The 26,788-nt window shown below is 39.6% G+C and overlaps 1 protein-coding gene across 17 annotated transcripts in view; it reads right to left on the bottom strand.

Moving 5' to 3' along the window:
• Window positions 1–26,788, bottom strand: part of PMCA (plasma membrane calcium-transporting ATPase 3) — a 55,141-nt gene that overhangs the window by 22,352 nt on the left and 6,001 nt on the right. For 8 of the 17 annotated variants that reach the window (XR_013062470.1, XR_013062469.1, XR_013062471.1 and 5 more), the window contains exons 1-14: window positions 16,296–16,381; window positions 12,191–12,538; window positions 11,218–11,495; window positions 10,919–11,125; window positions 10,585–10,811; window positions 10,379–10,514; window positions 10,145–10,279; window positions 9,006–9,041; window positions 7,698–8,071; window positions 7,119–7,603; window positions 5,953–6,998; window positions 5,331–5,545; window positions 4,862–5,013; window positions 728–860 (exon numbers count right to left, since the gene is read on the bottom strand). Coding sequence is in view for 14 of the 17 variants with exons in the window: in XM_076689380.1 (XP_076545495.1) it covers window positions 728–860; window positions 4,862–5,013; window positions 5,331–5,545; window positions 5,953–6,998; window positions 7,119–7,603; window positions 7,698–8,071; window positions 9,006–9,041; window positions 10,145–10,279; window positions 10,379–10,514; window positions 10,585–10,811; window positions 10,919–11,125; window positions 11,218–11,374 (3,303 nt within the window). In the remaining 3 variants the exon portion in view is untranslated. Of the gene's footprint in view, window positions 1–727; window positions 861–4,861; window positions 5,014–5,330; window positions 5,546–5,952; window positions 6,999–7,118; window positions 7,604–7,697; window positions 8,072–9,005; window positions 9,042–10,144; window positions 10,280–10,378; window positions 10,515–10,584; window positions 10,812–10,918; window positions 11,126–11,217; window positions 11,496–12,012; window positions 12,124–12,190; window positions 12,539–12,769; window positions 12,853–16,295; window positions 16,477–26,788 lie in introns of those variants that run through there. The other 9 variants (XM_034329064.2, XM_076689378.1, XM_034329063.2 and 6 more) reach the window with 7 other exon arrangements.

Raw genomic sequence — 26,788 nt, 5'->3', positions numbered from 1 at the left:
CACGTATATATACTTTCTGATTGTGCATATGCACAGGCTGTACACGGTAGGAGCACGTGGATGATTCTTCAAGGGTGAATCCAAAAGATGGAAAGGAATTTAAAGATAGCGTGTCAGGTAAACGTGTGATCCTATGACAGGTGTCTCCTTCTCACACATCCTGATGAAAGTAATTCAATCGTTAGAAAAAGAAAAAAAAAAGAAAAAGAAAAATCAAATTGATATCAAATGAAAAACACACGCATTTACCTGAACTTTTATCACTGTCTTTCATTTCTACACACAAACACAAGAAGAATCATCCATGCGACGTGGTCAGCCTGTGCACAGGGATCATGATTAAATAGAGAACAACTTGTATCTGCGATGATAATAGTATATCGGACTGATTGTAATATAGTCGATGGTGGTAATATACACTTGTGCCTCGAAACTTGAGCACAGCGTTAAGTTGATGGTGAAAAATGGCCCATGGACGACCATTGCCACGGGTGGACGGGTATGGTGGACTCTCGTTGACCCGAGGGCCAGAGAAAATTCGAAAACGTCCGCTTGGTTGGGTTGTTCTCTTGTGGTCCTGTTTTTATTTTTTTTTTTTTTTCTTTTTTTTCTCTCTGTTATCCTTTTTCAGATTTCTCTAAGTTTATCCCGGCGGCACGGGGGGAAGGGGGGCGAGAGAACGCTGACTTCGAGTGATGGCATGAGAGTGAGAGATAGGGATAGTTACCTGTGTCTGTAGTCGCGTTAGACCACGGATCCATAGAATTTGTCCTGTGCGCGGCTTTTTATCCGAGTCAGGGTCGAATTTCTCATCTCCGAGATTGATCACACCGATATCATCCGGCTGGCCGCGGCCCCATCTGTTTTTAAAAAACATGAAACCAATTCTTCATCACTCGATCCCTGTTACACATTGGCTATAATCAAAGTAGGTAGTTTTCTTTTTTTTTTTTTTAAAGGGAGATTTTTTTTTTTTTGTTTAGTTGACCGATGACACGCGCAGAGCCGGCTCCTCGACGCACTGCACCAACAAATTATTTTTGCTTTTGTCACTTTTACGGTTTTCCCCTCGCTCCTTAGCTTGGACACCTAATCGCGTTCTCTCGAACGGGCGATGACGATGCTGGCTAATTGAATTCTCTGTCTTTTTTAATGGCGAGAATGGATCGGTGGCGCAACGGTGAATCGGAAATGGCCGAGAGAGGGAAGCAAACGGACAAGAAAAGATAAACTGGCTGCTTTAGAAAATCGCAGAGCCATCCTTCTAACGTGGTCCGTGCTGAAATTACTGGAAGCAGATGTTCGAATTCTTCTGTAATTCATGCGAACGGTCGACATCGACTCGTCGAGCTTCTCCAAAGAAATATTGCTTCCAGTAAACGCATGGTCCGTGTTCGAAACGGTGTTAGATCCTGCGATAATAAAGCAGCCGGTAAGATAATACATACATACAAGAGAAAATGTTGCGACGTGTAAAAAATAATGAGCCAACGAACGAGGGGATGCGGTGCGAGGTGCAATGCGGACAAAGTGAGCGATATATGCGATATCTGCTGATGGAATTGAAACGAATGACGCTCTATAAACAAGCGTGTGTTCCGTCTGTACCATTGTATGTTGTGCGTATAGTGTCTGTATATGTATGATGAAAGAGATACTTTTGTACTTGTCAGGAGAAGGGCGACAGCGATGAACAGAGATAAAATAAATATAAAGAAAACGAATCGAAACGATGACGATGAGGGAGAGAAGGAGAAGGAGAAGGAGAAGGAGAAGGATCAAGGAACGATGCACCCTTAAACACGGATGTACTTTGTACAGGACCAGGTGCGATCATTCGAACGTATATCTTTCCTTCTCCTCTGGACAACAGGGTTCGTTTCGTTTTATCACGCGACACGCTTGTTCTTAATTCCCTGTGTACGTGTGTGAGTGGTGTGATCGTTAGTGATCCAACGATGCGATCTCTCCCTCTTACCTGTTCCGGGAGGGACGGTTAACAAGTGAAGCTCGAGAAAACCGCAACTACATCTCTATTTGTCCTACGACAAGTGGCTCGTAAAAGCTTTAACAAGCGAATTAGATGCAGAGAAGAGAGATTAAAGAAGTTTCTCTTCGCTTCTGATGATTAGTATGCACACGTTTCGTTATTTAACGGACCAGGACCATACAGAAGCACCCCAACATGTGTTATATACATATATCATCCTGCATCTTATCACCGTATGTCCCTTGTTCATTTTTTTTTTTTTTTTTTCTTTATATACATATATATGTGTGTGTTGTTAGTGCTTGCTCGATGCAGCGAGAATATTCCGAATTGGCAAGTTATTCCTGCTTGCGAATTAAGAGGCAATCTAAGCGGACAGAGAAACGGATGCATAGATGGAAAATTGGTTCAGAAGGAGAGAAAAATTGATTCCGTGCACTTGATGGAGAAAATGGAAGGAGAAAGATAGAAAATAATTACGAAACTAGGTAGACAGATAGATACAGACAATTAAAGAAACACAGGTGGAAATACAGACAGAAAGAAAGAAAGAAAGAAAGAAAGAAGACAGACAGACAGACAGACAGATAAAATAGTTAAAAAGTCGCTGAGAAAAACAGAGTCAATTAACAGCTCCAGCGAGAGAGCAAAGTGATTTACAGATATAAATGCTAAGCGCAACAGAGTACCACTTATGGTGTTTTGTTAACTAAGGTCTCTTATTTTAGTCTTTAGTCAGCCGACACTGACAATCGGTTTAAGCGCGCCACTGAGATCCCTTGCACCAAAATATATATATATATATATATGTAATATTATATATATGCGTGTAGTGATATCGTCGGGACGCCACTTTTGTTAGTTGCTTCTTACACAAACAAGTACGTAGACCTTGGAGAAGGGTTTTCAGTCATGCAATGGCTAAGCCTACGACAAAGGTCCAAGAGATACTTCGGTATCCGAATAAATTATTTCCATTAAAAGCTCTTCCAAGTACAACAGTATATTCTAAACTTTCCATGGTGGGTGATTTTCTGTAAAACAAAACATGTCCATCTCGATCAATTTATTCGGATACTGATTGAACAATTTGTTCTTAGTCGAACATTCAAGTACCCATGAAATTCATGACCCTTGAATAATGTTTTAGAAACGTGAAGAGGATTATTTGGCCAGCACTAACTTAACAACTACAAAGAGGGGAGCGAGGGAATAGCTGAGAGTACGCGTGATCATTCTCTCTGACTACATGTCCAATTATTTGGTTATATCTTTTGACATCGTCTTGGGCGTCTAGGGAGCATGCTACGTAAAGCGACACGCTAAACTCAGTGGAGAATGAGAAACATATTGACGGGCAGAAAGCAAATTGAGTAAAGGACTCGAATTAAGCGAAAAAACATAAACCAATCGAAGCTCTACGGTTTACAGCTATAATAATGAGTTCCACGATGCATGCCTCTCCCTTCTATTTAACACCTTTACACGATTACCGATTTAGGATGATACTTATCTTTCAAATGATACTCTGTCTGATATGGAGCAGCTTTGCTACACCACTTTGTACACGTGTTTAATAATTATTACATAAAATACTGTCTTTGATATAAATAAAAGCATCACACGAATGGTACACGTGGGTGAACATAGAAAATTCTTAATATTAATTTTATCAATAAATAAACGTAACAAAGAAGTAAAAGATACTCTTGAATATTGTAAAAGGATACATTATTATTATCTCTTATAAGAAACCAAATTTCTATAAAATTTTTTAAAAGAGACAATGTACCTTCTTCCCTTGTACTGAAAATACTTAATTAATGTAAAGTAATATTAAGAATTACGTGCAACACTCGTGCAATACCTCGTCTTACAATCAACAACCATTTTCATTACGTAACTAAATATATACTTGAATAATAAATTCTGTATAGTAGTACACACAGAACGATATAGTGTTCATTTCATCGAACAGGTGTGTTTGAGACATCAATATATTATCATAAATAATTCTTCAGAGTACCGGTGTATATAATCAAGAACAAACAGATTCATGCAAAGGCGACTATCGTGTATCAGGAGGGTCTTTGAATAAAAATTCATTAAAGCTAGATGGTGTACGGCATGGCACACGTTTCAGAACCCATGAAAAATAGAAATCATAATCCACGCGTTTACCAAACTGGTTGTTACTTTGAAACAAGTTAAAACAACACATTCTTAAAGAAGCTTCAAGAGGTTTCTCTTTTTTCAACAACAAGTATCCCTGTTATAAATACCAACGCGTTCCTGTCGCATCGCACGATGCAAGAAAGCAAGAAATCCACACACTTTTTTAATCATGTTAATATTCCCTGTTCTATTATCTGTTTATCGCAATTGGGTGCACGGATGTATGGCTGGTTTTATAGCTCCAAAATGCCCGTGACTACTTCCGGCATTCTCGTTTTCGAGTTTTCAACTTAAAAAAATTGTTATAAAATAAAAAGAAAGAAAAGAAAAGAAAAAGACAGAAAATTATATTGGAAAAGAAAAAGAAACCGAAAAAGTACATCTAAATATGTATACAGAAGTGGAATAGTAACTTGATGCAGATAAAATATTTCCATTCTCTAAAAATAATGGAAATACTTTAAAACAAGACAAAGTTATTACACCCATTCTGTATTCTACAAGGGTGAGTGTGTCAAATATCCCGGAAATATTCCTTAAACGAGTAACAACACGAACGGAAGATCATTTTTATAAATTGCCGAAGGCTGTGCCCGGTAAACCGAACAGAAGTATCTCTCATCATCTAAACAATAAATGGTAGTAGTCTTTTCATATTATTTTTTTTTCGTTTTTCTACGTGAATGTATAACTTACGAAAGGATTTTAGGAATCTTGCGCGTAGGAATTGTCGTAATTATTTGGCCCCACAATAGAGTACCGACTCCGAAGAACAGGCACCACATCCATTGTTCTAATGTGAGAGCTTTCGTGCTGAACGCCATTTTACCGTACTGTATGATAAGTACCTAGAAAACAGACAAAGAATTTTATTAAATGAAAACAAACAAGCGGTGGGCATTAGTGTCACCCGTCTATAAATAAGGGGATGCGTGTATCTCGCATCGCTTCATTTCATTTCATTTCATTTCATTTCTGCTTGGCTGGAGTTTATTTTTCTTTCTCTTCCAATTTGCCAACCTATCGGCAGGTTGAGGGTAATCAAAAAAGAAGAATGAATTTCTTTCAACTCTTTTCTGTTTGGGGAGGAATCTGAACTTGAACCTTCTGCTTCTGAATTTCATTGAATCACAGAATAAGTTGAGAGACGAACGATGAGACTTACCTGTGACAAACACGTGCCGACCCAGATAGAATAAAAGATGGGGTTGGTGAATATTCCTTGGAAGACATTACGCTGACCATGGATTTTCCTGGCGTTAAATTCGTTGAAAAGAGTCATCATGACGAACGTGTTGAAGATGACGGTGAAGTGCTGCGTGGGACCGCCGCCAGCCTGTGCTACACCTCGGCCTGTTTCGATGTCGAGCATCTTATCACCTATCGATCAGACGGTTCATCGTTAGAAGGATGTGCCTCTCGAAGCGTCTTCAAGTGCCTCGGTCATCTCAAAATCCAAAAAGAAATCACTCTCAGACGACAAACGATTCTTTCAACGTAACGGGACACGCATCGCATCACGGGTCAAAACTTTGAGTACTATCTCACACTCGACGCTTCTTTTTTTTTTCTTTTTCTTTTTTTTTTTTTTTTACACACGTGTATCTCAACTATGGTTCGAATAGTTAGGCTGAATATAGTACTCAACGGATTGCGCTCTGACACTACTAAAGAACTAACATACACGTACTCAAACTTTTGTGTCACGATACACTTTGATCGAATTCTTTGGATTTTTTAAGATGACTTAACGGGGGTGTGTATTGGTACCAGCGTTAGATATTTACCAACGAAAAGAAGCATAAAAATGACGGTCAACTGATAGACAGCTTGACCGAGAATGTTCTTCATCATTGTCCTGGAGATGAGCGGTTTCGTGCGACCGTACGGTCTGCGGAGAAGAAGATCAGACGTAGGCAATTCGGTGGCCAATGCGAGAGACGCTAACGTGTCCATGATTAAATTCACCCACAACATCTGCACCGCTTTAAGGGGGGAATCTTGCACGGCACATGCCCCGATAAAAGCAACTATAACAGCGACGACATTGACAGTCAGCTGAAACTGCAAGAACTTTGCTATACTATCGTAGACGTTTCTACCCCACATAACTGCTTTCACGATCGACGAGAAATTATCGTCCGTTAGAATAATATCGGAAGCTTCCTTTGCTACGTCGGTACCGGCGATACCCATGGCGAAACCGACGTCAGCTTTCTTCAAAGCTGGACCGTCGTTCGTACCGTCGCCGGTAACGGCAACGACCTCGCGACTGACGGTCGCTTTACTATCGATTATACCCTTAACCAGGGTGTATTTGTCTGTCGGCGAGGATCTAGCCAACACCCTCAACTTTGGCCACACTTTGTCCAAAAGATGCTGTTGTACTTCACCGTTGCTATCTCTGATCCTCCTGTTGAACTCTTTACCCTCCAAGATAAGGAAGTCCTCGTTCGGCTTCAGGATGCCACATTTCAGAGCGATCGAACGTGCAGTGTTTATATTGTCTCCCGTCACCATTCGCACAGTGATACCCGCCTTCTGACACTTTCTAATCGCGTCCGGCACCTCCGGACGTACCGGATCCTCGATACCAACGATGCACAGACACGTTAGATTGTTCACTATGTTCTCCTCGTCGTCCCAATTTGGCTCGTTGTCGATGTGAACCTGATTGATCTCTGCCTTGCCAGGAACGAAGTCACGATAAGCGACGGAGATGGTACGAAGTCCGTCGCACGCCATTGGCTCGATTACGTTCTTTACCAGACGGTCCTGCATCTCTCTGGTAAATTTCTCCAAATGACCTTCGCGACCATATATAAAGGCACATCTGTAATTTACAACAATCTCGTCATTATTCAGATATATAATATTAATATATTTCTACCTTCGTGCTCCAATCATTTTTTATTATTATTATATTATATTATATTATATTATATTAACGTACTTCTTCATAATGATCTCGGAAGCGCCCTTGGTGAAGAGCCTATATCCACCACCTTTCCTCGGGACGACGGTAGACATGCTCTTCCTAACGCTATTGAACGTGTACACCCGCGTAAAGGTTTCCTCAGGTTGATCGTCTCGTATCGTCTGATAGTTCATGCCCAGGGCTACTACGAATCCAAGTAAGGCACATTCGGTTTTATTGCCGACTTGAAGCGGCAACTCTGTAGGATCCTGCGAGGGCATTATTCTGGATGTGTACGCCGAATTAATAGAGATAGCTTGAACTATCAGGTTCCCAACGTGGCTCGGTATATCCGAGAACTTTGGAATCGTCTTGCTCATCTTCTCGCATATGTACGACTGAACGACCGTCATCCGGTTGGTAGTCAGGGTACCAGTCTTGTCCGAACAAATTGCTGTTGCGTTACCCATCGTTTCGCAGGCATCCAAATGTCGCACCAAATTGTTGTCTTTCATCATTTTCTACGATCATACAAACGTACAGATTTATTAATATCGCGGAATAACAAATCCAACAATAAATAATGTAAATAAAAATGAAATTGAAAATAATTACCTTAACTGAATAAGCGAGAGACAAGGTGACAGCTAGAGGAAGACCTTCGGGAACGGCGACTACGAGTACCGTTACACCAATGATCAAATGCCGCACCAGATCATTAGCGTACGTATTTTTCCAAGGTTTCTTCTCTATGACAAACGTCGTTACGCAGAACTGAATGACTAGAATGACAACGGTAAGCACTGCTATGGTCGAGCCGGCATAACCGATTTGTATGGCGAGTTTAGTTAGCTTGGCTTGAAGAACACTCTTTTCTTTCTTCCCTTCTCCACCACCTCCGTGACTCGGTGCCTGATGGTTCTCTCCGCCCTCGTGTTTCGCACCTCCGCTCACGTGACTGTTTCCAGTTATCTCTACAGCTTCGTCCCCTTCGTTCGCAACATACAAACTGGGTCTGAGTTCTTTCATAAATACTCAATCGCAAAGCCTGATTCCTATTTTATCTTTCTTTACAACTTATCAACGTAAAGGCAATTAATAGTTGAATCGTTTTACCATGGTACACAAATGAGAGCGATCCATAGGAATCAAACTTTTTCAACAAACTAATATATAACTAAAAGTCATTTACATTTGTATTTTTCCTTACTATGATACTGGCGACTAATGTTTAGTAATCAGTATCTACCGAAGAAAGGGAAGAAGAAATGTAGACAGTAGAATAAGCCGACAAGAAAGAGAATAATCAAGAATTGTTTAAAAGGCACAACAGTTACAAGTTAAAGAACACAGATGTGTAAAAGTGGTAAACAGCATTGCTGGAATGTAAAGAGAGAACAAACTATACAGAATTAATTAGTTGCTGTATCTTGTCAAATGCATAAACCACTGCTGTTGAAACATTCAAAGAATTATAAATAGAAGGTACAGAGAAGCACGGATGAGACAATTTTTACTTTATACTCTCTTAGAAAAATCTTCCCATTTACTTCGCACAAGAAACAAATGGACCAAGTAAAAAGGGAAACAAGGAAAATAAAATAAAATAATAAAAAAAAAAAAAAAAAAAAAATTATGGACTGCTTTAACAAACACAAAGGCAGAGAGGCGATAAAATATGCAACATAACAGAGCGATTAAAAGACAAAGACTTAAATTAAAAGTGTTCCTAATTTTTGCAAATGACTAAAAGAAATTTCGCGTGTGGTATATGTATATCTATCGAATATATAAAAATTAAAGATAGAAAAGAAATGATAAGAATAAAAATAAAAAATAAAATACGCGCGCGTGCTCGCATAATGTACACGTTTAACACCGAAAATGATGAACAGTAATGATTTATGATAGTACTTTATTCACCTGTTAATGACTTCTTCTTCCGCTGCTTCTTAGCCTCTAGATAAAAAAAACGCATGCAAAACAAAATTGATTAGCAGTCTATCTAAAAATGTAATATGCCAGTCGTTGTAAAAGTTACGTTAATTCTCTTCTTTCGTTAGCAAAATTACTTTAAATATCTCTAAATTCTCTTCTTAAATTTGTAAAATGCTTAATCTTAAGTGAACAGCCTAGAAGGTTTCAAAAACACTGGCCGAAAACTTTCTACTCTATTTGCAAATATTAATTAATCACTTTGTCGGAGCGTATTCTAGCGAAGAAAACGAGAAATAAATACGGTTTAGAACATATAAAGGGCCTTCCAGGTTGTACAACAACAAAAGACGTACACAACATAAATGTCACAAGAAAGCATACTGGATTTATTATATTTTTTAATTGCAATAATTTAAGATTGATTCTTCCTAGCAAATTTATAAATTTATTTCTAAATCGTTTCTTTTCTTACTAGGCAACGTGATATTTTCAACAGCAAGAATCAATCCTAATGCAATGGTGGGGCACTAAAGATTATTTAAAATCGTTTGATAAAGATATTCCATGTATAAATATACAAGGCAGTAGTTTTTTTAACTTTGTGTGACTATAAATGATGTTTCTCTCCAGTAATAATTAGTAAACGGTTTCAAAATATTGCAACCACATGCCAAGGGAGACAAAAGGGTAACAAGTAACTAGAAACTAAAGTCACACCAATTCAAAATGAAAACCATGCGGCTCTCTTCGTTGTTTCTATGTCTTTCATTTTCTTTTTTCTTTTTTTCATGTATTTTGTGCCATGCAGAATGTTTGTATATTCCGTTACTTCATAAGAAATTAAAGGAAGTAGCGAGTTTAAATTACTTTAAAAATAATTGCTATAGTAGTATTTAATTCTAACTAGTACCATTCTGAAAACAAATTTCTACATAAATTAATATTATTAAACATACTTTCTATTAGTTTCTAAAGATGATATAACTATCCTCTTTTCGATGTCTGTTCTCAAAATGATAGCTGTATAGAAACTACACTACTTCAATCATCCCCAAACTTTAGAATCCGAAATCGAATGTACCTATTATCCGTAATCGTTTATCGAAACCAAGTTTACGTCATACCTTTCTTCATCTTCTTGATTTCTTGCTCTTGCTGATCAACAGCAGCACCCAACAAAGTGAAGATAATACCAGCCTGTGAGTTAACACCTACTGCGGTAACTAACATTTTTCCAGAGCCCTCCATCACGTGTGTACCTTTCAAAAAGAAGAAGAAGAAGAAGAAGAAAAAAAAATCATCGGTATTGTAATTTTCAAGAAGATGCTGCTAACGTCTTATTCGTAGGGAACTCTTACCTGAGAGTACCATGGGATCGAACGATTCTCCCTTTTTAACATGGTCCGATTCCCCGGTTAAACTGGATTCATCCACCTTGAGATCGTTGCTTTGTATAAGGATACCATCTGCAGGCAGCAGGTCTCCATATTTTATCTAAATCACACATTACCCAATTTAATAACAAATGATTATACTTTCATTTATGATAACAGAAAACACATACCTGACATATGTCACCCACAGCAATGTCAGATACAGAGATCTGTTTAACCTCTCCTTGTCGAATGACAGAAAATTTATGTTCCCCTTCTATTCGACTTTGGAGACCCCTGAATTGTCTTTCTTTAGAATAGTCATTGAAAGCGGTTACTAATACGACCACAATTACAGAAATCAATATAGCAAGTCCTTCGATCCAACCGTATTTTGCTTCATCTTCATCTATCGACACTGAAAATTCATAGGAAAGACATATTTTTTTTGTTTCTTTTCTTTTCTTAATATCTCTCACGAGTTTAAGTTTAGCAATTAGTTTCAAAATTAGAATCTGTACTTACCGTGTTCTTCGTCGTCTTCTTCATCTGATGGGTGATAAAAGCTAAGACCTAACGAAACCAATGCCGCAACTTCTAAGATGATTAATGTTACATCTTGCAAAGCTTCCCATACTAATTGTAGAAACGTTTTTGGTGGTTTTGGAGGTATCATATTGGAACCAAATGTGTCACGTCTATGTTGGATATCTGCCGCCGATCCACTAAGACCTGAACATTACAAAAAAATTGTGTTTTTTATAGAAGGTAAACGAAAAATGATAGAAAATTTCTTTGGATTATATAGGAGAGAAAGAGAGTACCTTCGTTAGGTGAAGTATATAGCTTTTTACAAATCTCCTGCACACCACCATAACTATTGATTTTATTGACACCTTCGCGTCCTCTGAGCTCCATGAGCTCACGAAGTTGCTTGAGAGTGATACCATATTGGGCTGGTCGGCCATCTATTGTTGCCATTTTGCCTGGTCCACCGGTGTTGGCCTAAGCCAACTCTACTATACTTCTTCACGCTAGCAGCTCGTATTATTCTCTGGTGTCACTGACACCACTGGCCTCCAGGTAATTGGAGAACCAACAGCTGAAAAGGATAAGTAAACACAGTTATGTTCTGCCATAAAAAATCATCTTACTCATACATTATAATTATATTTCTCACATTAATTATGCATGATTTTTTACTCATCGATTAAGCATACCGATCACACTATAAATATTTAGCATATAATAATGGAATGCGAGTCACAGTTATTTAAACGGACGGATCATTATGTCATAGCTGTATTTATTGTCAGAGGCTGATAAATAGAAGTAGATAATTTAATCTGCGAATACTTTATTCGGCTTAAAGAAAAATCTACTGTGTAAATGAGGTTGAAAACATTTCTGGAGATAGTACAGGAAAGTAGTTTGTATAAGTGAACATTATTGATTGAGAATAACTAAGAGTAGGGATTGTCTGAAAATATGTAGAATGTATGAGAAAAATCATCGAGGAAGAATCGATAAGAGGAGAGAAATCAGCGGCTGGGAGCCGCGGCTGTCATCGAACGCCGACATGCTTTTGAGGTTATGTATCCTGACAAATGAGTCATTACCGAGGGAAGATCCGCAGCGATAAAAAGTGCCAGACATTCGCTTCCGAAATGATGTCACAACGAAGAAGAGTAATGGAACCGTCTGATTGAACGAACACTAGCGATAGCTATCTAAAAATAACATTGACCGTTGAAAAGAGATAGAGGAGACAGTGAGAAACAGAGAAAACCCGTTTACCTTCTGGTGACAGTTTACGTGTTGACGCCGAGAGCGGATCGCCAATTGACATGCAAACCGATCTCTCTTCACTGGTACAACCCACGGAACTTCATTATTTTCTGTCAATCTGTCGAACACGAAAACCTAATCGTGACACACCAGTAGCAACGAACGTGCTCTCCACGGAAAGGCGTGTTAAGTGAAATAAGCCATTAGCAAAGTAGTAATCGATTCGTGTTGCCCTCTAGCCGCTCGCACACGTACTGCGCAAAGTTTCACTATTTTCCTTTTAGCTTCCACAGTTTCACCATTCAATGTTGTATAAAACAATGCTGCAGATGCAACTTTTCAATTTTCATCAAAAATCTAATGAATAATAAGAGAAAATTACGTAAGCATCTCAAAGGACAATTTAAAAAAAAGAAAAAAAAAGAAAAAAAAGAGAGAAAAAATTCCTCAAAATTTTTTTTAAAGATTGGGACCTCCCGGTTATCTTCTATCTGTATTTTTAGATAAATAAATTATGTCGAAAGTTACTATCGCGAAGAATGTAATTAATCTTTTTCCCAGAAAAAGGTCGCAGGAACGCACACACACGTTTCGCAATATGTGATTTACGATGTTGCGTGGAATACACAATGCGGAATTCAGCAGAGCCGACGCATCTCGCATCGAGTCTCGCGATGTACTGAGCTACTCGTTCTGCACATTTTCACTTGGAAAGTTCAACCTGATTCATTCATCGCGTTTACGTAATTTTTACTCACAACTCTATTTTCATCCTATTACACGACAACCTTCCACTAAACAACAAGTTTTAACTGTAAATTCCTTTTTATAACGACCGATGGTGACAGCATCATCATTATCGTCATGATCATCATCATCATCATCATCATCATCAAAATAAGGACAAAAAGCGGTGATCTAATCTGGTAAACGGATTTTAACGGTGTTCAACATAAATTACCTAATCAATTCATTAACAGCTGTTTAATACTTCCTACGCTTATATTAGGGTGAAAAAAAGTAATTTATTTATTATCGAGCGACTACTGAAAGGGTAATATAATTGCTTTGACTTTTCATTCGCGACAAAACAATACGGTTATTGTGGGTATTAATAATCGACGTCCTTTTTCCTCACTCGAATAGCCCCTCTCGTACTTAAAGAGCGTCGTTTAACTGAAAGGAATTGTTTGAAGCGGTCAGAGGCCATTTTCCTTGGCCGCGTGGAGAAGAGAGATATTTTCTCTGTTCTATATATTTCGGTGCCGAAGGAGAGAGAGTAGTACGTGTCGATATTGTTGATTGAACTGAAGGGCCCCACACAACAGTCGATACGAAGCAAACAGAGCGGCAAAGCAAGAGAAGAGGGAATTGAAGAGAGAAGAAATCCCTTTTACCATCCAATTCCAACTATTTTCCTATTTTCACGCGGATTTCATTCTATTGTTTACACCAATTGCGAACGAGTTCTTATTATCAAACTTTCGACTACTTTCAATCAACTGTTTCAACCATTAAAGAAAAATTTACTTACGCTTATCGCGATACGTTTATTTTCATATCTATTTGCTTTCATATCGTTATCGAGTTATTAAATTCCAACTACTTTCAGATATAACTTCGCACGTCATATTCCTTGTAATTTAAACAGTTTTATAAGACTGTTGTCTGAATGACGTTGAAGAATTTTCTAAACTACAATATCGTTTCCTTGGTTATTCACACCATACTGTTAATGACGCAAAGAGCTCAGAGAAATCGAGTAATCTCTCTCTTTCTCCACGTATAGAGGCACGATGCGTGTGGAGTTGTTGACCAGGGGAGGGCTTCCTTAATTAGAAGCTGATTTGATGGGAAGACTAACTACTGCCTTACTAAGCGTAAAGGTGGTAACTGCCCCTATTTTCAGTCAACGTTGTTTTAACATTTAATTCTACGCTTTTTTCCTGCTATGTTTTCCCACACGATCCCTCGATTAACAAATTCTTAACTTCCTTTTTCTTTTTCAAACAAAAGGAGATACAGAATAAAGTAATGAAATTTGTGTTTCGTAAAAATTGATAACTGTAGCCAATCAAGTGTTAACACGACAATCGATCCATCAATAATCCCGGGAATTCTACGAACTGGTAACGTCCAACAATAACTCCTCGGCCTCTAATTATAATGCCTCACGGGATCAGTCTTCAGTGAATCGGATAAAATCGCTCTATTTCGATGCAACTTGCTGCTCGCTACACGGACAGGCCCGTGTATAATTAGTGTTTCACGTGTTCGAACCAGATAGAAGAAAACCAGCACACACCCCCCGTATACGTTCTCCTATGCACCGTGTACCGTCTTTTATTTCTGGATTCACCCCCTTAAAGAATTTACAACAACCGTCGATCCCCGTTGTTGGTATATCTTACTCCTAGCCGCCTTTCAGGGATCAGCCATGACCGCACGTGCCAGCAGTAACCAACGTATTTATACTGATACTGACCCGCATTTATTTGTGTGTGATTTTACAGACACGTATGCACATTAGAATTACACATATTCAAATTTAATTAAACGTTTTGTGACATCGGAAAATCAACCTCAAAAATCCTTCAAGAATTTCTTATCCTAGTTACATTGAGTAAATTTCGTTATTAAATGTCAATTACTAACTAAACACCTCCTCCTCCTACTGCATTGATTCGATTTAATTATATTTTTTTTACGACAGAAAGGATTATTTTTTAATTTACTCGTATTTTAATTGGAATTTGCATTACAATAATGAAGATATTTTAATGCAAATTAAGGATATCGAAGAAAAACCGAAAATGCACCCAACAGGAATCGAACCCTAACCCCGAGATTAGGAGGCAACCGCCCTACGCACAGGACCACCCACGCCACTTATTTTTTACAAATGTTTTTTAAAATAAAATATAACTAACACGATACAACAAGTATGTAATATGTTCAAAAAATAAAATGCTAGTTGATTCTACACCGCGGATACCCTTAAAAGGCCAATTTATCGGTTAATGCTTCGTCATTGATTTTACATCTATGAAACTAAGGGTCAAAGTATGCCCATTTGAGAGGAAGCACACAGCCCCTCGAACTTCCATACAATGGCTTACTTTGTACGTTTTGTAACCTGAAAAACCTTTTGTCTGGTCCATCCTTGTTATAACCAATTTTTTAGGCACATTGTGCATACATGCATGCTAGAGCATACATAGGGTATAAATATAAATTGTTTTTTTTCTTTTTAAATACTCGTTCGTATTCTTGATACCGAGGAAAAAAGACGTTAAATCAGAAGGAAATTAGCTCGATTCGTTCGTCCGTTGACGTCGAAAGAGACAAGAACACTGGATTAATCCGAATACATCGAGAAAACTGAGAGCGGAGGGGGAGAAAGAAATTTAATCTTTCTTTTCCCATTACTCCTCCTCTAATTCAGTCTAAGTGCTCGTTGCTCGAGATGTAATTTTGGAGATAGGATTTCCTCGATAATAAAAGACGTCATCGAATTGCAAGAGAGTCGAACGATTTCCATTTAAATCTGTTAAATAATCGTGATTCAGATTTGCTAATGAAATGTAGATGCAACGATGATATAACAATTATCGGGAATCACCGTCGAGTATATTAAAGTTCTCAATTACGAAACCACTATTACAGAAGTATGTTAATGACTGATAACTCTAATCAATCGGAATCACCACTTTCAACGAGTACTGGCATCGATAATGTTATCGATATCTACATGTTTGTTATTTCAATCACGAGCGAACCTTTTAATAACGATTCTTTTTCTCTTTCGTTTTAACGATACGAAAAAAGTCGAACGAGACGACATCAGGGATGAGAAGTGACAATTAAGCAGCGTAACACGCGAAATTTACAGCTCGCGAGCGTTCGTTCGTGTGCAATTACTCGTGCAATATGCGGTCGCGTGCACGCGACCGTCACCGAGAACCACACACAATTCATTCACTATTCCACGCTCTCATTATTCAGTCTTTTCTGACTGACGAACCAACCACGCGAGGGAAGAAAAAGAAAAAAAAAAAGCACTCGAAAAAGGGTACATTTTAACGAAGAGAAAAATATCCTTGAAATTACTCACCGTACGTTCGATTTTCAGCTTATAAATGTTCATCACTATAGAGTCAATCCGAAAGTCCTATTATTTATAAATATTCGTCTGTCTGTCTGTTGTATAAAAAACAAAAAAACGAACATTTGTTCTGCGAAAAGAAGAGATTGCAGGTTTTAACCGTGTCACGGATCAGGTTAGTTTAAAAAAGAAAAATCTCACCGCATTTTCGGCATTTGCATATTACCTCTCTCTCTCTCTCTCTCTTTCTCTGTTAAACTACACTGGGCGCGTGCGCAGGGAGACGGAAAGACAGACAGACGGATAGACAGACAGAAAGGCGAATATTTATAAATTCAAGGTTGATAGCACCGCGCGACGAACCGGTGTAAAGAAGACTTTGTTAGAAAATCGTACGCGTCTTATTCTGACGAATGCACGGCTAGCAGACGAGTGAACGAATTCGCGCAAACGGCATGGACAGACGGCAAGGGAGGGAGGAGGCGGTGAAAAATTTACACAGTCGACCGGTGGCGCGCGCCTCCACGACGACGACGACGGCGGCGGCGGCGGCGACCTTCTCCCAGCCACCGATAATAAGCTTGACAGATTTCAAGATACCGGTATGCCCCGTTATAAACCAAAAGGATTGATAACGTGGTGAAGTAAAGTATCGTGTAAACGTTCATGACGCTAATGCGCTCCACGCTGTCGTATTATGACGTCAATCGAGCAGGCGGGCGAAAAGGAACGAGAGCACACTCCGGATATATTTGAACGTAGCCGCGGCCGCTCGACGAGTAACCGGGAAAGAGACGAGAAGGGGGTACACACCGGCTGGCAATGTCTGGCTACCGAATTCAACTGAAATTTTCCTAATTTTTCGGAAAAAGGCCGTGAGAATACGAGCACCATAACGCTCACGGAAATATTCCATGTTTCCAAACCCTGCTAGAAACGATACTTGAAACGATTTATTGATTTCGCTGTAGACCACCAGCCGGCCACGTGGCTACGTACGCGATGCATTGGGCGCAGGAGCGGATTGAACCTTAATTAATTAAGACCCCGAAGAATTCTTTCCACGTTCCTTAATTACCTGTGCTAATCACTATATATATTTATAACATATTGTACGGTAATACAGTCATTTTACCGAAACGTCTGTCATAAAATGCTGCTGATAAGATCATGTGAGCAAGCGATGCCGCAATTAATTCGAGCAATGTAATGCTTCAAGTGTAGATCGTAAAGAAAGACAAACATTTGATATACTATTCCAGATTAAAAACGGCGACGTAAATGGAAGGAAAATAATATGTGTACGATAAAAAAGAAAGGTACGTCACAGCCAAGTTTCTACATTGTAGTTTTCTTTTATTATTACTAACTTGTATCTTAATCATTTTATTTTGAACGTCCATTAAATGTTTATCCTCAGAGAGCGAATCGCATACCGTAACCTTTTCTCTTTAAATTTACATCGAGCGATAAAGTAGAACACGCTACTCTTTTCCTTTCTTTTATCTACCATCGTTTGACGCATTACGGAATAAATAATACGAATTTAACAATCTCATTCGAGGCAAGATCGTTAATTGATTTGCTCTTGATAACAGAGATAAGCTTTAGCTACTTCATTCTTCGGCAATAACCAACAAGAGCAATCACCTCTTCGTATACTGTAAAAAATAAAGTTAACTAAGAAAAAATTCTTTTATTTTTCTTCCTCCTCTTTCATAAGGCAGACCATGAGTTACTTAAACGACAGTTTGCACCTGGTTCCACCTACTAAATCGTAACTCCTCCGGTATAATGATACGTGGTCACGTGTGCACGAGACTAGAAAAATTTACGAACGTACACACGCGATCAAATCAGGCTTCCCCGGGAAAAATGCGACTTCCCGGGGTTCCACCCTTCCCCGTTGGCATCCCGGGAGAAAGTGCCGGTGGTACTACAGGAGGGTTCAATATATAGGCCTGTGGCGGACCACCGCTCGCGTACGAGCGCTTACGCGGGAAGATTTGAATTGACATTTACTTTGTTATTCGTACTTTTTAGTTCTATACTTTACTACTATTACTTTTATTATTAATATCATTAAAAAAAAAAATCCTGATTTGATCGCGAGTGTACCCTAGGTTCGAATCAGAATCCAGCTAGAAGCGAAATGTGATTCATCGGTGAATGAGAATAACGTGGTAGATTCTAATGTAACGGGCGTCATAATTGAAAGGAGGAGCGGTTCGGGGAATGCCAACTCCGCTGACATTGTGATATTAAATCGCTAATTAGTATTCGTCACGCAAAACGCGAGGGGCCTTCGTGGAAACGGTGAACGAACACCTTTGTGAGTCGAACGACACGAACGAACAATCTATACTTTCTTCGTTTATATCCATTATAGATAATAATTAATCTGATCTTGAAAATAACAGGTGAATTATTTTGGCGGGAATTTTTGAAACGGTAACGCAGCGGAGGAGTTCTTTAATTTTCTAATTAACCGTAACTCGATATGAAACCTAATTGTTTCACGCTCATTAACGTACATCATTAATGGAAAATCCGTTGACGGAGGAGTAGGTACTCTAGTAGAATCTCTCCCACTACAGGCCACTTAAGAGCACGGCAAATATTGACTCGCGTTGTAGAGGAAGTAAGGAAGGAAGATATTTGGGGAAGGTTGAAAGGAGAGCTCGACTGTCGAACACATATCGTTCTGTAGAAGGGGCATGCGCCTCGAACACGGACATTTATGATTCACAATGTACATCGTGTTCTGTTCAATGATAGGAGAGTTCGCTCACGGCTGAATACGTAATCGAAGAATTCCTGTCGGACAATCTAATAGGCTTGCCGCGTTTTAACCGCCTCGCCATTGTTTTTATACGCTCGTGGGCGTGGATACATACGATATTCTATGCTGGCAACTATTAACGTATATCGATCAGCCGAAGAAAAACAGGTTAGGAAAGAAACGAAGATGTTATTTCCAGTTGGAAAACGAAATTATTTCCGTTATTTAAGCCGACCATCGCCGCCGAGGATACCGTTCAGCAATGAACACACGAGTTCACTAGCGCGTATCCAAGCATTTTAATCAAATTATTCCGCCTCGATGTTTTCCCTTCGATCCTATTTCAAAGGAGCGATCGGAAGTCCGCTAGTATCGGGGATACGCGAAGTTTATCGCTTTATTCGTTCAACCCCCGCTCGAGTTTTCCCCAGGAATGATATTCGGAATTCGAGGGACACGAGTTAGCCGAAAGATGCAATTTCGATCGTCCTCGGATATTTAATGGTTATTCAAAAGGACAAATCGAAAGCTGCAATCTGTGACACGGAATCGTGCGTTACCTATTGGAATGGATCACTATGGTACGGGCTTGGCACGACACGAGGAACCGAAGTTCCACGGTTTCGTACGAAGTTTCACGAAAACGCTACCACCAAGATGGCAGCTAGTACCGTACGTGTTCGAAGAGTATCCTCCTCTAGTTTTCTTCTTTAATTATTCAAACATATTTAAAAACATTAAAAATTGCAAAATTGCAAAATTAAAGGCTATTATGTATAACAGCTGTTTAAATTTATAATCGAAAATTTGGATAATTTAAAAATAGAACAGAAAAGAGTAAATTTATTAAAGACACGAATATTAGAGAAATATAAAAATTACGGTGGGTTACTTGTAAGAGTAACGTCTGGATTGGCAGACGAGGCAATGGAATGTATTTTAAAATTTCCATAGATTAGGTGGGCTGTTTATTTTTACCCGGCCGCCCTAATGTTTGGGCCATCGCCCACATCGTTCACGCCCAAAATCGGTCCTGCTTATATGATCGTAGACCGAGAAACATCCTCGGTTCATTGGGAAATTAACCAACCGTATGATTATTTAGCTTCTTAATCGTTTGAAAAATTCCAAAACATTTGATATTTGCTATTTCCGTTCGATAGATAATCCGATCATTCATTCTGTTTGGAAGATAATCATCGAACTTTTATCGTGTACCATTTTAACTTTCTCTTGCTGTGCAAATGTTGTCGTACAAATTCCTATCAGCGCGAACGTGAATCATTTATCCGTGTTACAATGGAAATGCAAACGAAGATATCCTAATCTGGCTATTGAAAATCAGATCAGAAAATATTTGGTTTTTCACTGAAAGAAACTAGAGAGAGAGAGAGAGAGAGAAAAAGAAGCAGGATACTCCTGAATCGTGATGCATGGAGAGTGTTATTACGTCACGAATCTTGGCTGGATGGCCGCCGCTCGATACGCGGTGGTGGTGGCTCGCATTATCATCCACGACAAAAAGCTGAACACCCCGAAATCTGAGTGAATTTATCCACCGTCCAGAGTTTCTAGTTTCGACAAAATTTTCAAATATCTTATCTTTATTTTACATAGATAACGTAGATAGATACGTCCGGAGAGTCGGCGACGCACGGTTCTAAGGATAAACGCAGCTTTCCCTCCGCGTTGCATTTCCTCTCAACCTTTGACACAGAAAGATAAGAAAATGCAAGTTTCCACGATTCAACGACTCGTTCGTTGGTTCGTCGATAGTCGATCAGTGGGAATCGGACGTAGGAGGGAGGGATCGAGTATTCTGCAAGAGAGTACTGTCACTCAGTCGCGTTAAGTACTCGGTTTGTCCTCCGTTGCCAGTAACCCGGTTAAAACAAGCCCAGGGTTAACAAGAACTCTCCTGCGTCACCGACACCGCGCGCATTAATGGATAATATTAATTTAATATCGGTCCCGATGGAACACATCCTATTGAAGCCATCGCACAGCCGCGCCTGTATAAATACTCAGGCCAGGCGTCAAGTGTACCGGACGGACATAACGCGACGAGCGCAACGAAAGTGTTACGAACGAACGTAACAATCCTGACACCATTATGCACGATTTAATGCGCCGGTTAAGATTAGAGCAGAAAGCTAAATAAACCGTTAAACGGCAATAAGGTTAATTCACATCAGACGTCAATGAACAGGAAATTAAAAGCGTCCGACACGACGGGCCCTCTTATTCAACCTGCGCTGCTTCTTTGTGTCCTTTTTTTTTTTTTTTTCAGATCAGCCAGAAATACGCGTTCGATCTAAGGATAGAAGGGGTGTACATCATAGAACCGGGCGATGCCGTTTGATAAATCCTCGCTAAATTCCATAGAATATTTCATATTTCATTAATTATTCCCAAGAAGCAGGAGGTATGTTATATATCAGTTAATCCCCGAGAAGCATAGAGAATTTAATAAGAATTTCTCAGGGACAGGAATTCATTAACAAAGAAGGATTCTCAAGAGTTTGAAGAATTTAGCAAATTGCCAGGTGTAATATTTATAGAGTTCGCGTCGTCATAGGATAATTTATAACCACCTGCTAAGGTACGAAAATTAATTCACCTGACATTTATGAATAATTCATTCATTTTTCGATTGAAGAGAGAGAGAGAGAAAAAATACTATTTGAATTTTCTGTAGGCGAGCAGATAAACGTAGTACGCTACTGGATTATACGGTATTGATCGGTATCGAAGCCCTTAAGTAATAATAAGCGGCGTCCTTGATTTCGCTTTGTTAGTCTTCTATATAACAGGTTATGAGTTCAGGATGCGACTGTAGTGCAATAAAAATAAAAAATTAAAAAATAAAAAATAATGAGAGTTAGATTCCTTGAGGGAACTGTTCATGACGAATTCATGAAAATTCCTAACATAGTGCACTGGGGTTATGAAGCTCGTTGAAATTAGTGGTAAAGCGTGGATGAAAAATGGGTCACGAAAGACAGTGCAAAAATAATTCCAGTTATCGATCCGTATCAACTATGTGCACGTTAAGGACACTAGTGCAGCCAGAGAGGCCTCAAGATGTATTGGAAATTGCACTTTAAAGCCTCGACGCTCTTCACACGTCGCGTCGGAAGGTAAACGTAAACCGACGTGTTTCCCCTTTATTCCGCGGATCGTTTTAACGACCAGAACAATTTCGCTAATTTAACCCATTTAGGAAAGAATAAAACACGTGGAAATTTAACCGTGGAAAGACCGAGAGGGTTCGCCTAAAAATTTATCGACACTGTAAAATAGTCTGACCTAAATTCGTGAAATAAAATTATGAGAAAATACCAGTTATGCCGTATCAAATGAAAGCTCAAAGTCTAAGGAAAATAACCATATAAACGGTTCATCGATATTATTAATAGAGAAGAACCGATCGTGGATCGTAACGAACAATGAAGATTCATGGAATAGTTTCCGCTTAATCTTCCCTACGAACTGGGGAAACCTTGAAAACATCTGTGTCAGGTAATTACACGGCTTCTTTCGAGTATATTAGAATGCTCGTTGGTTGATTATAATCGCCGGTATCATCGATCATTCATCGACACTGCGTTCTATACATCGTTCGCAATAGGCAAACGAAGTATGTACATATCACCGTTTTACGACAGACATCGGATAAAGAAAGATATTCGAAAATTTCTAAAAGACTCGATAAACGACTACGTAAGAGTATATATAACGCGTATAGCGAAAACGGTGAAGGCAATTGGACGAAGCGAGCGATGAAGTCATACTCCAATTATTTATATTGTGTTTACGAGTTTCCACGAATTTGTTTAAACCCAATTTTCACGCGAAATTCTCAGGATAACGAGGAAATATTTAATCCAGTCAATTTTCTGTGTAATTTTTCTCCGATGATTGTTTGATTTTCTGGTCAGTGTTGATGCACTCTCGAATACGATATCAAACAAAACGGTTATACGCGATAGCGTAACGCTGTTGAATAACGTCGATCAAGCCTCCTGCACAGTTTATTCCAGCGACGATGTATAAACATTGAAAGATTACAATAATTTACGCCAATCAAAAAACTTGGCAGACAGTCGCGTCAAGTGTCTGCGCGCTCGCGAGAGTATTGCCAAAGTATCAGCAGACGAGACAGTGAGTCGACGAGGAGATATCTTTTTGGCACCGACTGACTGACCGATACTTTTTCGTTCCTAGCATTCCGCAATTTTTCGTCTGCGCTATATTCGAATAATAAAATAATACACGGTGGTATCGAGGATGGTAGATCTCCTCCGTCCCACCCTGTTGGCGGTCGGGAGGAGACTGACGATGCAGGGCAGCAGGCCCCTTTATATAGGCCTACGGGGGACCACCGCTACGCGGGAACATTTGAATTAACCATTTACTTTGTTATTCGTACTTTACATAATTAAAAATTGTATAATTTTGTCTCTGAATCGCTGTTAATATTCGTATCAAATCCTAGTAGTACGAAACTGTGATAGGTCAGACATATTTGTACATTACATAACCCATACACTTATTCGTACACAATTCCCAACTGATTCAAAAGATGTTGCATTAGCCTTCGTTCAATTATTTCGGAGCCCATTACGAGTCACGTTATCAAATGATATTCAGTAGTTCGTTACCGACCAACTTTTATCACGTCTAACGACGACCTTTTTCTCTAACGATCCTCGATCACGAACGCTTTGTCGCGGTGAATCATTCGGTGTTTGCTATTCCAGATGACTGTGTCGGTCAATCAGAATTTAACGCTCATCTAGACTGGAATGGAACACACAAACGAGCCTTTTCCTATCTGTTTCTCGTTATCGCCTGACGGTCAATAAAAATAAATTAAGCTAATTCTTTTCCTCGTTTCGCTAATCTCACGAACATAGTAACAAAGAACGACCCGAGGGAGGGAAAATAAACGAGAAAGAATCGTAGAACGAATTTATAGAGGGCCGTAGGTAGGTTATAGAAATTTGGAATAATTCCCGTGGCATCGTCTTTGACCCATTTCAACGGCGACAAGTTTTACGATCGGAGATTCGAAGGCGAAGAAATATGAAAAATAGAGAATCCGGTGTACCGACACGATAACTGTCGGTGGCACGCGCAAACTTACAAATAGAAAAGTTTCGAATAAGAGCAAAGGACTCGCGGCTCTCGGCGTCGTTATACGCTCCTGGAAAAGTGGAAAACCTATTATTTTTTCCATCTAAAAATAATCGATTATAATTGACGTCTTCGAGATTAGTATTACAGTAGCGAATTGGATGAAAAAAATGAAAAAGGTAGAAGAGCGCTGGTTAAAATAAACTAAGGAGGCATCCTGTTAACAGAAAGATAACGATATATCTGTCAACGAGGATACGCAAGGAAGAGTAAAAGGAGTATAGACGGGTGGCGGGTATAACGATGCATTAACCAGCGGCAAAGTTTCGCCTCGAAAAAGTTAATCGTCGGCCCGTTGCTTTATTTCTGGACACCGCGCACGCTCGGCTAGTCCCACACACGTGTCTAGTTATTTTTAATCCACTATGATGCGTACCAGCCACACGGTAGATACATATAGCGGTGTCTGCCTCGTGGAAACTACACGCATACTTCCTGGTCAAGTTTTCACCAAGAAGTGTATATCATGGGGTCGATAAATTCGCGGCACGTGGCCCGGGCACGATCGAATCTCAAGTAATTACAGGGCTCGGGCAATCCGGACCACGGAACTGTGAAACCATTTTTCACCCTTCTAACGGCAATAACTCAAAGCAAAATAAAAAAAAAAAAATATATATGGTACGTTACACAGGAAGGAGCGGAGAAACGAGAACGAATACATTAAATGTACTTGCAAATTCGGCTTGAATATTTTCCCGCGCTTTTTAAAAATTAATTGACAGAAAAGTCTGACCCTCCCATTTGTTACATTTTATTTGAAAAAAAAAAAAAAAACAAGGCACCAATAAAATTTTGATTGAAAATATAAATGGTAAAAGTTGCAATAAGAATCCTGAGCTTTATATTTTCAATATTCCCTAAATCCATCGAGACGAGAGATAGCCCAGTAACGTAACGTAACGTATGTATGCTAAGATCGAAGGAGGGTAAGGGGAAAGAAGTACCGGCGACGGAGTCGACAGACATTTGTTCGAACCGGCAGCAAGTTTTCCTCGAGGGGATCGTTTCCCTCGATGAAATCCCTTTCGACGAATAGCAGGGAAGGAAAGTGACCTTAACGGAATCGCGACTGTCGAGACACAATCCGCGTTATTTGCGAGAGAAAACAAGATCGAAGGAGAAATAAAAGAAAAGAAAAGAAAAAAAAAAGTGTGATAAATTCGAGGAACGATAAAATCGCTGAAAATAGTGCGGTATTTGTCCGTTAACGAGGAATCGTATCGTCGTGAAACCGCTTTATAAAAAATCCTGCAACCCGTTTTTTCGTTTATTGCTTCGTTCTTAAAACACCGTTCGCAGGAAACGATAAATCTGCTAAAAATATAACAACTGTTTCATCTCCTTTATACGTCTTAATGTCGTAAAGATTAAAAAAGAACCCCCTGGCTATTACTTTTTTTTTTTTTTTTTCTTCTCCTAGTTACAGCCCTGATAGACGAACAGGGCTGTGGCTAGGGCGTGTAAGGCCGCGGGCAAGCGGCCGGCGTTAGGGGCGACTTCGCGTACAACAATCCGCGCTACTGTAATATTCCTTTCCACGCTCGTGCTTGTACTTGGTCGTTAATATAGGTCGATAGGTCGATATACTCATGGCTACCCGTTTAACCTTTCATCGAAAAGGCATGCGGCAAAAGAAGCTTCGGCGAACATCGAAGCAGCCCCTAAAAACAACCTTCCCTCTCGCAACTCATTCTTCTCTATTTATCGTATAAATATCCCGCCCACGCTACACGCATACTGGCATCTCTCAGCGTGCAGGCTAGTAGTTGCTCCAATAACAATTTACCGATAGAATATAGCTGGCATTAGCGAAAACCGTGTTCCAGATATCGTTGAAACTACCCATGCGTGCTCTTACAAGAAGAATTATCAAGTGCCGTGTGTGGTATAGAATATAGAAGAGAGATGATTATTAAGAGCAAAGATATACGTAAAGGAGAGAAGAAGCGAACCCCCAGGCAAAGCGATTTTCACGTACGTAATTAGTTTTGACGGGTTATCGATCGCGGCCGGTTTCGTCAGCGCGAGTAAGTGTCAAAGGTTGAGTACGCTTCCTTGCAAGTGAGTCTAGGTCAACCGTATTGGGTCGATACTATGAAAGCAGGACAAAGACGAGGACGGAAAGCGGGCGCGAGAGAGCGAGAGAGAGAGAGAGAGAGAGAGAGAGAGAGAGAGAGCCGAGGCTTCGATGTATTTCAGGACAAAGCGAATCGGGGAGCAGAAGCGTGCGCCCGTGACTACTAGTCGGGGGAGAAGGGGCATCAAGACAACGTGGAAGGGATAGGAAGTTTATGCACGATTATTTCGATGAGAATGGCTGAGTTAAAAGGGACCGGAGACTACTCGAGTCTGACTAATCGCGACCCTTTCCACTGAGCGCCAGACGCGGACCAGATAGAGAGACCTCTCCTCCGTCGGTCCAACCTTCCATCACAATAGTCAACGGCCTTAGATCGTCAAAGTTAACCGTTTCATCCTTTGACTAGCGACCATGGGCTGTAAACAGCAAAGGAATAAA

The sequence above is a fragment of the Osmia lignaria genome, chromosome 8 (assembly GCF_051020975.1).
Source record: "Osmia lignaria lignaria isolate PbOS001 chromosome 8, iyOsmLign1, whole genome shotgun sequence".
Classification (NCBI taxonomy): Eukaryota; Metazoa; Arthropoda; class Insecta; order Hymenoptera; family Megachilidae; genus Osmia; species Osmia lignaria.
The sequence above is the reverse complement of the archived record's forward strand: the minus strand, read 5'-3'. Positions and strand labels throughout refer to the sequence as shown.